This window comes from Xyrauchen texanus, chromosome 35 (assembly GCF_025860055.1).
Source record: "Xyrauchen texanus isolate HMW12.3.18 chromosome 35, RBS_HiC_50CHRs, whole genome shotgun sequence".
NCBI lineage: Eukaryota > Metazoa > Chordata > Actinopteri > Cypriniformes > Catostomidae > Xyrauchen > Xyrauchen texanus.
Window position 1 is genome coordinate 22,259,678 of NC_068310.1, and position 15,254 is coordinate 22,274,931.

General features: G+C 37.2%; 1 protein-coding gene across 3 annotated transcripts in view; it reads right to left on the minus strand.

Annotated features, from left to right (window-relative positions):
• Positions 1-726: 726 nt before the first annotated feature.
• The window catches only part of ano11 (anoctamin 11), a 43,106-nt gene continuing 28,578 nt past the window's right edge, over positions 727-15,254 (minus strand). The window contains exons 18-24 of one of the 3 annotated variants that reach the window (XM_052105654.1): positions 14,901-14,998; positions 13,814-13,953; positions 13,484-13,689; positions 12,990-13,132; positions 12,610-12,700; positions 6,810-6,964; positions 727-1,781 (exon numbers count right to left, since the gene is read on the minus strand). In XM_052105654.1, the coding sequence (XP_051961614.1) occupies positions 1,766-1,781; positions 6,810-6,964; positions 12,610-12,700; positions 12,990-13,132; positions 13,484-13,689; positions 13,814-13,953; positions 14,901-14,998 (849 nt within the window). In that variant the 3' untranslated portion in view covers positions 727-1,765. Of the gene's footprint in view, positions 1,782-6,804; positions 6,965-12,609; positions 12,701-12,989; positions 13,133-13,483; positions 13,690-13,813; positions 13,954-14,900; positions 14,999-15,254 lie in introns of all 3 variants that reach the window. The other 2 variants (XM_052105655.1, XM_052105656.1) reach the window with 2 other exon arrangements.

Consider the following 15,254-nt stretch of genomic DNA (forward strand, 5'->3'; position numbering starts at 1 on the left):
TGAATTACTGACAATTTTCAGACAATTTTACATCAATTCAAGAGTAAATACATTCGACCTACTGTTGCAGAATTCATAGTGTGAAAAGTCTTACCAAAAAAATGGTTCTGAATAAAAAGGGGATTCTTCTCTGAGCCTAAGGTGATACAAAGAACCTTTAATTTTAAGAGTGTGTGGTCCTTTATTTTATTAATATTATTATTATTATTATTTTTGTTGTAGGTAAAGGGTTTCAAGTGGGCCTCAATCAAAGCTCACTGTAAAAATGTCCATAATTTAATCATAAAAGACTGTAAAAATGCTACAGTAAAAAACTTACATTGGTTAATGAGTGCTTACCGTAAAATATACTGTATGTTAAAATATTTTAATATATTTAAAAAGAAAATTATTTTCTCGTATAATTAACGGTTAAAATTTGTATTATGTTTATCAAGTGAGTACATGTACTTTTTTCAGTAAATTATGGATAAAATTGCAGTAATCGAGCATTCCCAGAATTCCCTGCATCATCCATTACATTTCATTTTCATGTTCTGTGTTATATTTGATTTAGTTTACATCGTTTATTCCATCATTTTAATTTCACATGTTACCCTGATGGTGTTTAGTGTTTGTGTGAGTGACTCTGAGCACTGTCTCAACATGTTTACTGGTCATTGCTCCTGAAAGGGACACCACTGATGAACTTCATGTCGTCATGTGCCCTTCTGTAATTACAATGATGATTAACAATACATTATAAAGTGCAAAGTAGATTTTTACAGTTTCAGAAGCTAACATATTAAGTGTATCATTTAATAATACAAACAACAGTACTGCACCATAAAAACAACAGTTTAAACTTTACAATTTACAGGTTCTGTAAAGTTGTTTACATTTTCACTGTATTTCTTACATAATTATTCTGGCAACCACTGCTGCCAGTTACTTGTAAAAACAACAGGATTTGATCAAACTGAATAGAATGTGAGAAAGAAAGCTCTCCTGCAGAAAGCATAACTGAAAAGTGGGGCATGAGCGGTCTACATGTACGTGTTAACCAAAGATTAAGGATCTGGTGCTTTTGCCAGCTGGCATCAGATCTTCAGTGGCTTAACATTAGTCTTGTCTTATACACCTTTCTAACTTGTTCAAGCATATCATTTTTGTTCTTGTTCAAACTAACCAGTTCTTGTACAATTAGGCTTTGTTTAAAAGGACAGCCATAATCATGTTTGAAATACTCTTCTCCAGCATGTAATCATTCTGATGGAGTTACACTTCTTTGAATGCTTTTTGAAACTAGCTTTATTTCAAAACACACTACATTAAACAGCCCGGAGATAAACATGGCAAAGGCAAATATGCTTAGGCATTTTTTTAGAAGAGCATTTAACATTAACACATAATGAAGAATGGGCTATTTCAAATTAATCTGCCATCCCATTAGTAAAAATATATACTGTGATGATAATGTATAAAACATTTTCAGGAGGGCAGAATTTGATCACGTCTCACTATATTTGAAGCCATAGGAAGTCATATGTAAACAGCCTTTTGTTAAAGTAGGCATAAACCTCTACCTTTACAGATGCATGCACAGAACACGCACACATTCACACACATCCACCACCACAAAACTCAAGCCAAGTTTCAGTTCAAGTGCACATTTTTTCAGCAAATACTAAGATGTCCATCTTGGATCAGGTGGGTGTCAAGTGTTTTCATAGCGAGTGCGCCCCCTCCTGGAGAAAACTCTGCCCTGTATGTCAGTCTCACGTAGCTAGACGTTTTGCTTGCTTCAAGGAAAAGAGCACAAGGAAGAAAGCAGAAAAAAAAAAAGAAACACATTTTTCAAAACAAATTTTTTTTATATATATATATATACACATATACATATATATATATATATATATATATATATATATATATATTAAATTACTTTCTCCTATCCCATTTTAATGTGCTTCTTGTTAAATGTTAACTCTGTTGTTCTGTCAGGCTTTTAAAACATAAATCTGTCTGTTTGAGCAATGGCAGCTAATGGCCTGAGTTTAAGGCATGTCAATCTGTTTGTAAGAACAATGATAGACTGAGGTGATGCAGAAGTGCTGAGGAAACCTGTTTGGAATCATTATTTTGTGAATTCCATTGGTGGCACAGAAATTACACACTTTTCCTTTAAAACATATTTTTCAATATTTCTTTTTGGTCTTTTTCCTGCACAAAAATGCTTCTTTCATGCATCTTTTCTTTTCTCAACTGGAAAACAGTCTTAAAGGGTTTGTTCACCCAAAAATGAAAATTATCCCATAATTTACTCACCCTCAAGCCATCCTAGGTTTATATGACTTTCTTCTTTCGGCCAAACACAATCGGAGTTATATTAAAAAATATCCTGGCTCTTCCACGCTTTATAATGGGAGTGACTGGTACCTTAGATTTTGAAGCCCAAAAAAGCCCATCCATATGCGCAGAGGATAGAGGAAGCCAGTGAACATGCGGATGGCCGTTAAAGGAATCCAGTGATTAGTTTATAAAGTTATAAATATGGATATTTTTCTTACAAAAACTCATCGCTTCACTTCAGAAGGCCTTTATTAACCCCCTGGAGCCATATGGATTACTTTTATGATGGATGGATGTGTTTTTTTGGGCTTCAAAATCTAAGGTACCATTCACGGCAATTATAAAACTCGGAGGAGCTAGGATATTTTTTAATATAACTCCAATTGCGTTTGGCTGAAAGAAGAAAGTCATATACACCTAGGATGGCTTGAGGGTGAGTGAATTATGGGATAATTTAAATTTTTGGGTGAACTAACCCTTTATGGGCCATTCACACTAAACACTTTAGTTTTTCTATGTACATGTGCCCTAGACGGACATCTTGGACCGTTGTGGTATATCTCGTTATCTAAACGTCTTGCGCAAGAGTGTGTCAAGTTAGGGGTAGTACATAAAAAACTAGACTCAGCATAACAAATGAAAAATAATGCAGGTATCCCAAGACACAAGGTGCAATATGTAACAATTTTCAAGTAATATTTGCCTTTTTTTTGCCAATGAGTGAACGGCTTGAAACGCAACTTAATAAATGAGCCCTTCCCGGACTTCCAAGTTTGCCTATTAAAGCCTGTAGATGGATTTTTATGTGCAGGGAGTGGGTTGCTTTTGTTGGGAAAATCCAAAGGATGTGATGTTTATGCGTGCTCCCAAGAGCCTTGCCTCAGACAGTGGTGTCTCTTCTGCTATTCAACAGCGTCAACAGACAGTCTGCAACACTATGCAATGTTATCTTAGAGATGGAATCCAGCAAACCACCGGCTCCCAGCACAACACCAACTCCTACACAAAATCAGAGTATGCAAAAAAAAATCCCGTCTGTCTAAGCGTAAACGTGATTGTGGTTGAGCGAAAACTAGAGCGAACATCGTCAGGGCATTTGATTCCTGTTTTGGATCAATTCTAGATCAAGAGTGTTCTTCTTATTGGACAGTTAAGCTTACTTAACTGCAAAACATGTGAAATATAGTGCCATAAGGTTTGATCTGTGTAATTTGAGCTAAAATACAATATCACATGAAATGAATGCTATACAATGTTCAAGATAATGAAAACAAAAATACCCATTCATTAGTGTAACATAACTTGGTTATAGAAAAAATTTATATATTCTATTATTATAAAACAATAGCACATCGAAATATCAAAAATGACAGTTGTGATGGAATCACATCAATACTGAATTGTGTCAACATATTTATAAATGTACAGTCTATTTTATAAACAGCTACTGTCATCATCCACCAAATTTAGCTAACAGCTATTGATACAGCTGGCTAGCTAGCTAAAGCTGACATCAGCTATTGTATAAATGTAGTCAATGTATCATGCAAATAACAGTGATTACTTCAAACTACAGTCTCGCATAGTCAGACCTATATCCACACTTGGTTTTAGCACTGTTCCAGCAGTCTCAAAGTTACTAACTGTGTAAAAACTATCTAGTAATTACACATAACGGTGTAATTTTAATGATGCTACCTCATTTGTCAGCATGATGCCGGTGGATCACGTTAAGTCTCTTTGTACGTTATATCATTGTTTTGGCTGATGCTCGCTCGCTCGCGTCGCTATGGAGTGTGTGCACAAGCATGAGCACCAGGCAGCTGGCTGAAGTTCACATAACGGCCACAGGTGTCATTAATAACAAGGGTTTCTGAATCTTACGTACTGCACCTTTAACTTTATATAGTGTCTTAAAACCGCATTTGCGAAATGCGGAAAAAACAGGGATACGTGACGCAACAGTCAAAGATGGATGCAAAACGCATTTGGTATGAACAGCAACTGAAAGAACATCTACACTTACCTTCTACTGGTCTCACATTTATTGCTTAAATTCAACTCATGAGAAGATAGGAATGCAACAATAACAACAACAACACATTATGGCATGGTCAGAACACTGAGACGTACACACCACACCACTCCATCACTGACAGCACAATGATAAAGTCAAAGAGAGCCAGCCAGGAGATACTCTCCTCAACATGCTCTGACTGTCAATGGTCTTTTTAAAGTATTTTTAAGTTATTTTAATAAATATATAAATAAATAAATAGAAACTGCCCTATATTAATGACAGCGTCACACAATATGGCCTAGTAACCAATGCAACTAGCCAAATATACACTCACCTAAAGGATTATTAGGAACACCTGTTCAATTTCCAACCAATCACATGGCAGTTGCTTCAATGCATTTAGGGGTGTGGTCCTGGTCAAGACAATCTCCTGAACTCCAAACTGAATGTCAGAATGGGAAAGAAAGGTGATTTAAGCAATTTTGAGCGTGGCATGGTTGTTGGTGCCAGACGGGCCGGTCTGAGTATTTCACAATCTGCTCAGTTACTGGGATTTTCACGCACAACCATTTCTAGGGTTTACAAAGAATGGTGTGAAAAGGGAAAAACATCCAGTATGCGGCAGTCCTGTGGGCGAAAATGCCTTGTTGATGCTAGAGGTCAGAGGAGAATGGGCCAACTGATTCAAGCTGATAGAAGAGCAACTTTGCCTGAAATAACCACTCGTTACAACCGAGGTATGCAGCAAAGCATTTGTGAAGCCACAACACGCACAACCTTGAGGCGGATGGGCTACAATAGCAGAAGACCCCACCGGGTACCACTCATCTCCACTACAAATAGGACTAAGAGGCTACAATTTGCAAGAGCTCACCAAAATTGGACAGTTGAAGACTAGAAAAATGTTGCCTGATCTGATGAGTCTCGATTTCTGTTGAGACATTCAGATGGTAGAGTCAGAATTTGGCGTAAACAGAATGAGAACATGGATACATCATGCCTTGTTACCACTGTGCAGACTGGTGGTGGTGGTTTAATGGTGTGGGGGATATTTTCTTGGCACACTTTAGGCCCCTTAGTGCCAATTGGGCATCGTTTAAATGCCACGGCCTACCTGAGCATTGTTTCTGACCATGTCCATCCCTTTATGGCCACCATGTACCCATCCTCTGATGGCTACTTCCAGCAGGATAATGCACCATGTCACAAAGCTCGAATCATTTCAAATTGGTTTCTTGAACATGACAATGAGTTCACTGTACTAAAATGGCCCCCACAGTCACCAGATCTCAACCCAATAGAGCATCTTTGGGATGTGGTGGAACGGGAGCTTCGTGCCCTGGATGTGCATCCCACAAATCTCCATCAACTGCAAGATGCTATCCTATCAATATGGGCCAACATTTCTAAAGAATGCTTTCAGCACCTTGTTGAATCAATGCCACGTAGAATTAAGGCAGTTCTGAAGGCGAAAGGGGGTCAAACACAGTATTAGTGTGGTGTTCCTAATAATCCTTTAGGTGAGTGTACACATTAAAAATATACACCAAGAAGTAGAGCAACATCCGGATACATTTTAATAATTTTTTTTAGAAAAGTAGGTTGATTTATGTTTTGATCTTTTTTCCCCTTTAATTTTAGAATATGTGGAGTACTTTAATCAGGTCTCTAATAAGTAAAGTAAAACTTCTCTGCTCTTTTTTTCTACTGGGAGTGTGTCTTTTTTAATTATTATTATTTTTAAATTATATCCTTGTGTTTTTGGATTTGACAAAAACAGTAGGGGATCATTGGACTAGAGTGAATACTGTTGATTTAAAAATAGTGGATATTACTGTGAAAATATAACAATACATAGAAAAGAAATCACATTAGATAGGCTTAAAATATGGGATCTACAGAAAACATGACCATTTGTGTGACGAGGCAGGCAAGGAATAAGGATCCAAAGCAGCTTTATTAAACTGAAAAACAAACAAGTAAAAGAACTGACACAGGAAACAGGGAAACCAAGGGCTTAAATACACAAGGGAACAAACAAGGGAATGAGGAACACCTGGGAAAACAATCAGGGGATGAAAAATAATCAGGGAGAACCAATCAAGGAATAAAACTACAGGACTACAAAACTAACAGGAACTAAACAAGAATTTCAACATAAAAGTACAAAAACAAAAGACAACAGGGAATATGACAATTTGAGGTTTGAACAAAATGATGAACAGCTAAAGAACCTTTTAAAAAAGGATTTAAACATGACAGACCTTCTTGACACTTGTTTTAATATGCCTCAGTCTTAGTGGGCTATTTCACAATGTCACATACTTTGAAAAAGCTCTTTTTTTCTTTAAAAGTCTCTGAGCTCTCTGGTATGAGGGTGTTAATGAGAACACATCTATCTAGTTTATAGTGAGTGGGTACTGGAGGGTGTGGACGTCACTATATGCACTAACCTCACCTATGGGTCATCCTGCCACTCACCAGCAGGGCCTCCTGGTTATCAGCCAGCGCCTGCTTAGCCAGGTAACGCTCCCTCTTGATCTTCAGCTCCAACGATTCAGGTATGTCTGGAACCATCCAGTCAATGGCACGCAGAACGAAGAACACCACATGCTGAAGATGTGTACACAGTCATTATTATCAAGATATACAAAAAAATTACAATAAATACACTATTTTATTATTTTTCATTTTGTCTCTATAATAACTCTACTGACTCTATATGTTTAATCTCACCGCTATTTCAGTCTTGTGGCATTTTTTTTCTTCTTTTAATGTTTAAGATTAAAACTAGTGAAATTAATTTGCCAGTGCCACAAGGCAAAATAAAAAATTTTCTTAATATCATTAAGTCTTACTGATCAGGTACATTTATGTTGTTTTAAGTAAAACAAGGCAAAGTTACTCATTACATTTATAGTCAGTATTCTTTCCTCATTAAAAAATACCTCTTAATCTGTAAAATCTGCTTAAAAATCACATACAATCTCATGAGATAAAGATTCTAGTGATAACAGTAGCTAAATAAATATTTAAGGAGCAGGTTGCCTCGTTGGGGGCCGCCATGTTGAGATCACATGACCAACCGAATACTACTCACAATATCTTGGTTAGTGATGTTTCGTTAATGAACGAATTGGTCTTTTTGAATGAATCTTTTAGTGAACAAATCGTTCTTGTTCACCTATATACACTGACTCATATTTCTTATCACTGACCCTTTCAAAGCCAATAAGCTCTAGTTTGAAGCATGAGACTGCTTTAGTGGCTTTTCATGCCTGTAAAGACTTATTATAGCATGAGCCAATAGCATTTGAGTGCAGGCTGTGAAAGAGAATATAATTTGTTTCACCCGCTGAACAAATATGGCCCTTCACTGAACCACTCAATTCAGTCGTTTGAGTCTGAACGAGATGAGTTGTGTAGTTCATGAACAAACTGATTGTACTGGTAAACTCATTTGCGAACAAAATGAATGACTCAGTCATCTCGTTCGTTCGTGAAGGAGAATCTGCTGATAGCTTGAACGAGACGAGGCATTTCATTCATTCAGTTAGGCATGTAAGCCAATTGCGTTCAACAAGAAGAGAAAGGGGTGTAATGCACCCCGTTTTTTTTTTTTTTTACTTTTTTTAGACATGTTTATAGCAGTGGGGATTTCTTTAAGACTGCAAGGGAAGCTCAGCTTCCCCTATAATGTCAAAAAAATAATGGTCAAATATGTACTATTGTGTAAACAATTTATTGACTAAAAATGCGTTAGAACACGTTCATCTCGAAGACGAGTTCGTTCAGAATCAGCTACATTACATATAGCAGGTCGGCTGACTCGATTTACTTCTCATACGTTCCCGTAGCGTCAGTGCATTTCCCTGTTGAAGCCGAGCGTCCATTGACTTCAATGGGGCTGCTCTGAACAGTTTTTTCAGTGCTCCGAAAATAGATGGTCATTGGATAAATGCTGCGATTATGTCCCGCCCACGGACGCTCAGCGTCTCTGGGGGTGAATGAGGAGCGGGCTGGCCCGGACTCCGGGCTTCCGCATGATGATTCCGCATCTCCTTTTGACTGACAGCGAATCTGTACTATAAGAAGTCACTGAAGCTATTTCGCGCTCAGGCCCATCGCGGATTTCTCAAGTGTAGTCGAAAGACAAACTGCTGCAACCTATTTCTTTATATTTGTTTGGCGAAATTGCTAGTCAATTTGCATAATACATTTCACACAATTATACACCACATTCCTTGTTTGAGTTTTACCAAGTTTAATATATTTTGTTTTAGAGCGTTCGTTCGTTCGTTCGTTCGTTCATTCATTCATTCATACAGTAGGCTAGGATAGCGTCGTACGGGTGAAACTGCGCACGATGGCAGACGGTGCTAATATTGTTGACCTGATTTTGGCGAAGCCATTTGAAAGTCTTCCTTACGAGGAAAAAATTAGAATTAAACAGCAGGGCAGATCAACACCTAAGATTGATTTAGTGCAAAAAATAGGGAAAAATACCAGGTCTTTTCAGCTCTCCTGGTATGACAAAGTTAGCTGGCTGACTGGAAGTGCTGTGACAAATAAAATGTACTGCTGGCCATGCCTCTTGATGAAACCATCTCACGGATGTGTTGTTTGGTCAAAAGTGGGGTTTGGAGATCTGTCTAACTTTGACAGGGCATATAAAAGACATGAAAAGAGCAATGAACATGTGAGTGCATGTGCAAGATTAAGTTGCATGGGCAGGATCAGGGTTGAGCATGCAATCAATGAAGGTGCTCGTATTCAAGCGACTAAACATAATGAAACAGTCAAACAAGTAGGGCAGAATTTACTTTTAAATAAGTTTATAATGTAGGCCGAAAATGAGCTTCCCCTCTTTGAAAGACCAGCAGCCGCCACTGGTTTATAGGTAAGCACATAACATCATTTATGAATGTGTAAAAAATTACTGAAGACCATACAGTTAAATTAGCATGAATTACAGATAGAAATGTTGTGCTTTGGAGCACAGTGGAAGATATTATAATGCTTATCTTCAGAAGACCTAAAATAAGATAATTTGTCAATAATGCCATTTGAGGTGAAAACAGTCATGTTGTTTAAACTCTCATTTTAAAGTGTCTTTGAACATTTGTAAACATGCAGATTCAATGTGTAGTGTTTTTAAAGACTTACTTTAGCATGAGCCAATAGCATTGATTCGAGTGCTGGCTACAAAGGAGCATATCATTGGTTTGACCTATTGAGTGAATGCCTTCACTGAACTAGTTGGTCATCATGTTCATTAACAAACTGAATGTAACTGAATGTAAACGCGTTTGTGACAGACAATGAACAAGGATCAGCCGATCGGCTGAATGAGAGGAGGAGCTGTATGTCATTTGTTCAGTTCGTCAATCTCGCTCAACAATCTCTTGGTAAAATTGTAGACTCGCTAATTTTAATAAATGATAATTAGACTTGTTCTGGTCATGAATAACTGCTATTGGTTCAATGCAATTACTTAAAATACGGTCATTTGGCACTATCTATTGGTCAATGAATGAATTAATGAACGAGTCAGAACAAATCTATTTAGTGAACAAAAAACATCAAGTCACTGAAATTAATCAAAATCACCACCACTAATCTCAGTAACCAGCTGTTATTGGACACTTTCATTCATGGGATAAATTAATCACTGCTGAGTGTGAATAATACATTTTTTCAATGGCGTCAATAAATAAAAATCTATTGATTTACATGATCCACACCACTAGGTGTCAGTATAAGATGACTGCTGGAAAAACATTGAGCACACCATTAAGAATGTCATTTTTGTTTTTTGCAGTGTAGAGAAATATGCTATACAGAGTACAAATAACAATCTTTAAAAAGTGATAGAAACATTAATCAAGTTGGTTAACCTTAAATAGTTAATATTGTATACTATATACTAGTCGAGTCCAAGTCAAGTCTGAGTCTTTAAACAATCGAGTCCAAGTCGAGTCCAAGTCCAAATGGGGCCGAGTAAGACTTAAGAAAGAGTCCATAACAGGCAGAGTCCGAATGAATCTGCTCATGATTCTGAATTAAAATGGTAACCATAAACTCAACATCAATATTGTAAGCTTATTTTATCCTTCACAACTAAGAAAACTAAGAAAATTTATATTTTGTCAAAATAAATGCAACAAAAATGCCTCTGTTGCATTTCATATTCACATTTTATGATTAGAATCCTGCTGTAAAAACTTCAAATTGGTTACAGAATGTAAGCATATGCTTTAGGTGTATGAAGACAAAACTGTTCTTCAACACAAGTGGAAGCTGAGTTAGTCATTACAACAAGGGTTATTATTATTTAGAATTTTTATTTTGGTATTTTCTAATAATTTAGTTTATTTTTATCAAAAATGATGGGTGAAATACATGTAATGTAATTAACTAAATACATTTAATGTGTTCGGTTTTGTGTGTGTGTTTTTTATTTTTTCCCTTTTCTTCCCAATATTGGAATGCCCAATTCCCACTACTTAGTAGGTCCTCGTGGTGGCGCGGTTACTCACCTCAATCCAGGTGGCGGAGGACAAGTCTCAGCTGCCTCCACTTCTGAGACCATCAATCCACACATCTTATCACTTGGCTTGCTGTGCATGACACCGTGGAGACTCACAGCATGTGGAGGCTCATGCTACTCTCCACGATCCCCACACAACTAACCACGTGCCCCATTGAGAGCAAGAACCACTTAATCGTGACCACGAGGAGGTTACCCCATGTAACTCTATCCTCCCTAGCAGCCAGGCCAATTTGGTTGCTTAGGAGACCTGGCTGGAGTCACTCAGCATGCCCAGGATTTGAACTCTCGACTCCAGGGGTGATAGTCAGCGTCAATACTCACTGAGCTACCCAGACCCCCATATTTAAATTGTTTAATTCCTTTAATAAGTGAATAAAGACTTCTCCCCTCACTTGTGCTCTTCATTTCATTTTCTGTTTTGCCATTGAAATGCAAGCGCCAGCTTTACAGTAACACACTGAGGTTGCACTCATTTCCATGGTCTATTTCATCCGTCATATTAGTTTAAATATCCCTAATACGTAGTATATTTCATTTTGTCTTGCTATAGTCAACATTTTCAGTTAGAAATGGCTTTGCGTAGAAACGTGAATCTGATAAAACATTTGTTTATTTAATAATTTGCATAGTTGGGGAACGTACTCTCAAAAGTGTACATATGTTATTGATATTTCTGGATGAGAGAGGGAGAGCACGTGTGGCGATCTCTTTCATGCACACACATACAGAACAAGCACGGGCGAGAGAGAGAATACTTTGAAAGAGTGCACTCTGCTCCTCTCAGCCAGAATAAATCACACATAAGGACATACACACGTGAAAACTGATGCACAGTATCAAATACACAGAATGCATAGTACTGTGCAAAAGTTTTAGGCACTTGTGAAAAATTTAGCATAGTAAGGATGTCTTCAAAACGAATGCCATAAATAGTTTTCATTTATCAATTAACGTCATAGAAAATCCAGTAAACATAAAACAAAGCTAAATTAATATTTGGTGTGACCAACTTTGCCTTAAAAACAGCACCAGTTCTCCTAGGTACACCTGGACACAGTTTTTCTTGGTTGCTAGCTGATAGGATGTTCCAAGTTTCTTGGAGAATTCACCACAGTTCTTCTATCTATTTAGGCTTTCTCAATTGCATCTGTCTTTTCATGAAATCCCAGACTGACTCGATGTTCAGTGGGGGGCACTGTGGGGGTCATGCAATCTGTTGCAGGGCTCCCTGTTCTTGTAATTTATTCTATTTGCAAAAGGAATGTTTGGGAGTCTAAAATGTATATTTCCTAATGACACAATAAAGTTGAAGATATAAATAACTATTTTAAGACAAATGTTTTTTGAAACCTCTTACTAACTGTAGAAAGCACATCATTATGAAGACGATGCCAAATCCCGGACATTTAGAGGCAATTTTGAAATCTCGGCCGGACTATTTTTTTCAGGTCTGAAAAAGAGGACATGTCTGGGAAAAAGAGGATGTATGGTCACTCTATTTACATTATTTGTTTGCTTGTTTGTTTGTCATTGCATCACAAATGCCATGGACTCGGCTGGAATCCAGAGTCCGAAAGGCTTGAGTCCGAGTCAAGTCCATGTAAAAATGCATAAGAGTCCATGATAAGTCCAAGTCCATTAAAATTGGACTTGTGACTCGGACTTGAACTAGAGTGAACTAGAGTGCCCCAACTCTACTATATACCTCAAATGCGATGATAAAGCCCAGTCTGACAGCCAGGAGCTCCCAGTACACTAGTTTGTATCTTCCATTTTCATCTCGGAATGCTTTATATCTGACAACACACAAAGCCATGTCAAGAAAATCAAGCAGTGCTGACAGCTACAGTTTACTGAAATGAATTTTGTCCTCAAGGGCTAGGCTACTGCACAAAAAGGTAGGACAGCAGAGATATTGCTAAAACTATTGTATTAAAAAATATATTGCTTTAACCCAGCAATAAGGAAAAAATATTTTGCTGATTTAAAATCTGAAAGATTTTAACCAAACCCAAGAATCCGATTTCAGATTGGTTAAGATATAGAACATAAACAAAACAACAGCATATTTAACAACAGTGTTACCTGCATACGGTGTGGTTGGAGAGATTGTAGCTTGGGGGAGAGTAAGCCAGAGTGAAATTGACATAACCATGCAGGTCATTGTTAAACTTGTACTGGTACAGCAGACGGGGCAGAAAATCAGAGGTAAACGCAATGAGAAAAGCCTGTAGAAAAACACAAAATATTGTAAACCTTTTAAAAAATGCATGATAAGAAAAACATTTGGATCATGCTGAATAATGCATAATGTACCATTGTAAATAATAAAAGTAATCTGATTAAAAAATATATAAAAGAACCTTTGCAAAAACATACTGCGGTTGTCCAATTGTACAGTGATTGTATCAGATAACAGTTCAATGGTCCCTTAATGAATATACTGTATCATTGTACTGAATGATTACCATATTTAAATACCATGGTACTTCAAAAAGAATCATTGTGCACATGTCCAAAAAACGACAGAATTAATACTCTGATAAATTATAGTAGTGACTGTTTCTGTAAGTGCTCACATTGACTATGACTGACACATGGGAAAGCGCCTCCAGTATGATGAACCACACACCGATGTGCTTGGCTCGCTCAGCCACAGGCCTCCGGTATTCACAAACAAACTTGTGAGCATCCAGTCTCACCTCCACCCAGTTATTCAGCAGAGCAAATAGAGGAGCAAGGGGAAACGCAGCCACAAAAATGGTGATGAAGCCAAACTGCAGGACTTGAAGTTCAAATCAGATAATTACAATTCAGCAAGAGCATCAGTAGCAACTTAAGTCCCAACAGAAATTTAAATAAAATGAGCATTATTGATGAACATAATCAATAACAGAGCATCATCTTACCGATCTCCAGGTACTCATCAAAAAGCCCCTCACATGGAATGAGCTCATAGTCCTGCTCCCAGCACTTAGGCTCCTCCTCTAAACTCTGGGCCTTCTTCACAGACGATAAGGCCCGTTTCTGCCTCCAGGCCTTAATTTTACTGAGAAGAAATTGAAGAGAGAGATAGAGAGAGGGGGAGACAGATGTAGAGAGAACTTGTGAGAGTTATGACGATGATGATGATGATGATGATGATGGTGGCTCTTCTGAGGTTCTTTCTAGTTCTAAAATAGAAATGTGCTCATTTTGAAATATCCGGTTTTGCCTGTGCTTGACGCTAGTGATGCATTATTGAAGAGAGAGCTGAAAGCTTCTCCTTGTGTGCCATTTATTCTGCTAAACCACTGGAAGTGCTGCTTCAGAGGAGAGAGATACTGCAGACTGGCCTGCTCAATGCACTCTACAATAGTATCTGCAGATATCAATAGACAGTAAGACACAATAGACAGTTTCTGAACACTATATATTTGGACACTTAAGTTACATTTAAAATTAATTTCATTGTCTAGAATATCAAACAAAGTGTCATCTGCAAACAAACAATGCTAGATCTTTTCTGAACTAACTTTTCTGATCTATTTTTTGCTATTTCATTTAACCATCTGGTCCCAATGTGATTTTTAGTGGATGTGATCAAATTACCTATAGACAGAAATATCATCCAAATACTTAAAAAAAAACAAAAAAAAACATATATATATATATATATGTGTGTGTGTGTGTGTGTGTGTGTGTGTGTGTGTTTTTTTTTATTTTTTTATTTGAAACCATTAACTTTCTTAAATAAAATGTGATTCTTAAAAAGAGTGTTTGTGTTATATTTCTTTAAAAATATATCAAATAATACTTGTTTACTCTCACGATGCTGACTTGCTTTTCTCAGAGAGCCACATCATCTAATTTGATTCTGCAGTACTGAGATTTCTACATGCTACTAATTGTCAAATACTTTGTGGTTTGCTCATATATAAAGGGCTATTGAGACAAGTGTGGCTTTTGAAATATAACTTGTTTGATGTAAAGTCAGGCTCTGAGGGAGACACGTACGGAATGACAAACTCTTGAGCATTGTTGATAAGCTGTTTTCCCACCATGATGATACAAAGCTGCTCAGCCAGTTCAATCAGACAGCCTCCTGGTCCGCACTGAAACCACCAACATACAAACATGCATGTTATACAGGAAAATCTTCTTTCTTGAGTTTTGAAAATGTTTTAACATAAGGCAGTTATATGTTATAAACATATGTTATAAAAAGCAAAGAACACTTTGCTTCTTGTGAAATCTCTTTTAATGGGTATGTACGTGGTTTCTGCTAATGATATGCAAACACAGGCCTTCATAATGTTAACAATCATTTCAACACATCTAAAACAGGATGCTCATGTTAAAGACCCCATG